Consider the following 2,360-nt stretch of genomic DNA (forward strand, 5'->3'; position numbering starts at 1 on the left):
GGGGGGGGGCGGTTAGCTGGGGCCTGGCGGGGGAGGGAGGACGTTAGTGCCCGCAACCACGCTGAGGGGCCTCTTACCAGGCTCGGGGCTGGGGAGGGGCAGCATCAGGCTGGAAGGCAGAGGAGAGTGAGGGCGGGGCCCAGGGCCCCCCGGACAGCCTCCCCCCGGCCCGCGGGCACCCCCGTCTCCTGGGCTCGGGGCACAGAGGGCACCTACCCGCTGGGAAGAAGTGAGGCAGCCGCTTGCGGTAGATCTCCTCGTCCTTCTCCAGGAACACGCAGATCACCAGCCGCTCCACCTGAGGCCAGAGCAGGGCTGGGTGCCCGCCGGGGGGAGCCGCCCCGCCCTGCCCAGCCCCCCCAACGTTCCCGGTTAGAGGCCGGAGCCGGGGCCCCCCTACCTTGTCCTTGTGCTCCTCCAGCCATTCTCGGAGGGTGCCCAGGACCACCTCAGCCGCGGCCTCGTTGGGGTAACCTGCGGGAGGCCAGAGGGTCAGCCTGAGGGTCAGCGGCTCCTGCCCACCCCTCCCCGGCCGCAGCCACTCACCAAAGACTCCGGTGGAGATGCAGGGGAAGGCCTGGGGGGGACACGGCTGTTAGCGGGGGGGGGGGCCGGGGGCTTGCGCCCCCCTTCTCCCCCTCCCGTCCCTCCCCCAACTCACCACGGAGCGCAGGCGGTTCTCCAGGGCCAGCTGCAGGCTGTTGAGGTAGCAGCCGCGAAGCTCCTGGACCTGGCCGGGGCTCGGCTCGCCCTGCGCGATGGGCCCCACCGTGTGGATGACATCTGCGGGAGGAGCCGGCTCAGCACCCCCGGCCCGAGCCCGAGGGGACGCCCCCCCACCCCCAGCCCAGCCCCGCTTACACTTGGCCGGCAGGCGGTACCCTCCGGTGATCTTGGCTTTGCCCGTCTCACAGCTGTGCAGGCTGCGGCACTCCTCGGTCAGCAGGTGCCCGGCGGCTCGGTGGATGCAGCCGTCCACTGCGGGGAAGCCCAGGCAGAGCCCTGAGTGCCACCCTCACACCTGGCTAGGGGCAGGGAGCACGGGAGGTACCAGGAGCCGCCGCTCAGCCCCTGCCGGTGCCCCTCCTTTGGTGGAAACGAAGGGCCAGACTGCCCACCCCCCAGCCCCCGCGGGGGTCTCGACCCCTCCCTCCCAGAGTGCTGGGAAAAGAATGTGGGGGCACCGGACATGGAGCACTGGGCCTGGGGGTGGAAGTCCTGGGTTCAAATTTGACCTCAGACCTTTCCTTGCTGGGTGACCCTGGGCGAGTCACTGACCCCATTGCCCACCCCTGACTGCCAACCACTCTGCTGTGTTAGAATCAGAATTAAGAAGGAAAATGAGGGACAGACAGACAGACAGGGTGCAGCTTCTTCCTCTGAGCATCTCCCCTACCTCGAGCCAGTCCATCTCCCCATCTTACAGCTGGGGGCACTGAGGCCCAGGAGGGGCGGGCCTGGGTCCCTCATCCTCTCTGGGGCACTCCCCGCCCGCTGCCTCCTCCCAGGGGAGCCCCCAGAGGCCAGAGTTGCTTCTCTGTCCAGCTGTCACACCGGCAGAGGGAGCTTCGGTGACTAGACCGGGGTGCCTCTGAGGCAAGACTGGATCTCGGGTGCGAGACAGAGCCCCGAGTTCAGATTCCGCTTCTGAGGCCGGTCTCTGAGGCCTCATTAACGAGCCTCCTCTAATTGGCGGCTCCTTGGCTTGTTGATCCCGCAGGCTGCGGCCCCTGGAGGCTGGCCGGGCCTGACAAACAAGGCGCCTTCCAGGGAGGGGCCGGATCCCAGGCACGCGGCTGGCATCCAGCATGGCAGGACCTGAACTTGGGGCTGCCCATTCTTTAAATGGCACCCACAGAATCTGAACAAAGACGCCATCGGTCCCTCTCTGGCCTCCAGGGGGCAGCAGAAGGCAGGGATGGGCACTGGCGGGCACTGGGTGGGTACCAGGAACCTGAAGCTGGGGGTGAAGAAGAGGCGGCCATGCCCGCAACTGCCCCCACCCTCAGCTCCGCCTTCAGGCCTATCACGCAGGACCTGTGACGGCACCAAAACGCTGCCATGTGGGCAGCGGGAGGTGGCCCCTAGGGGGAGGGGCAGGGGCAGCTCTGTGCCCATCTGGGGGTGCTGTTGGGCTAAGTCACTCCACCCTGCCGGCTCCGTCTCATCTGTCAGATGGGCTAGAGAAGGGACTGGGCACTGCCCGGTGTGTGCCAGGGCCACCCCGAGGAGGACGGAGCGGCTGCTGTTGAACCACCCTCGTGTCTGCAGCGGCCTAAGAGGTCGGGGGTGGGGGGTGGGGGGGTGGCGCACTTCATGTCCTCCACCTCACCCTAGCCTGGTCCAAGGGGCCCTTCCTT

The 2,360-nt window shown here is 68.1% G+C and overlaps 1 protein-coding gene across 1 annotated transcript in view; it reads right to left on the reverse strand.

The window, feature by feature from the left end:
* Positions 1-6: 6 nt before the first annotated feature.
* The window catches only part of MACROD1 (mono-ADP ribosylhydrolase 1), a 134,345-nt gene continuing 131,991 nt past the window's right edge, over positions 7-2,360 (reverse strand). Inside the window, exons 7-12 of the mRNA XM_044682019.1 lie at positions 862-978; positions 662-783; positions 547-577; positions 401-474; positions 217-298; positions 7-109 (exon numbers count right to left, since the gene is read on the reverse strand). Of these exons, the coding sequence (XP_044537954.1) occupies positions 105-109; positions 217-298; positions 401-474; positions 547-577; positions 662-783; positions 862-978 (431 nt within the window). The 3' untranslated portion in view covers positions 7-104. The remainder of the gene's footprint in view (positions 110-216; positions 299-400; positions 475-546; positions 578-661; positions 784-861; positions 979-2,360) is intronic.

This window comes from Gracilinanus agilis, chromosome 6, assembly GCF_016433145.1.
Source record: "Gracilinanus agilis isolate LMUSP501 chromosome 6, AgileGrace, whole genome shotgun sequence".
Taxonomy (NCBI): domain Eukaryota; kingdom Metazoa; phylum Chordata; class Mammalia; order Didelphimorphia; family Didelphidae; genus Gracilinanus; species Gracilinanus agilis.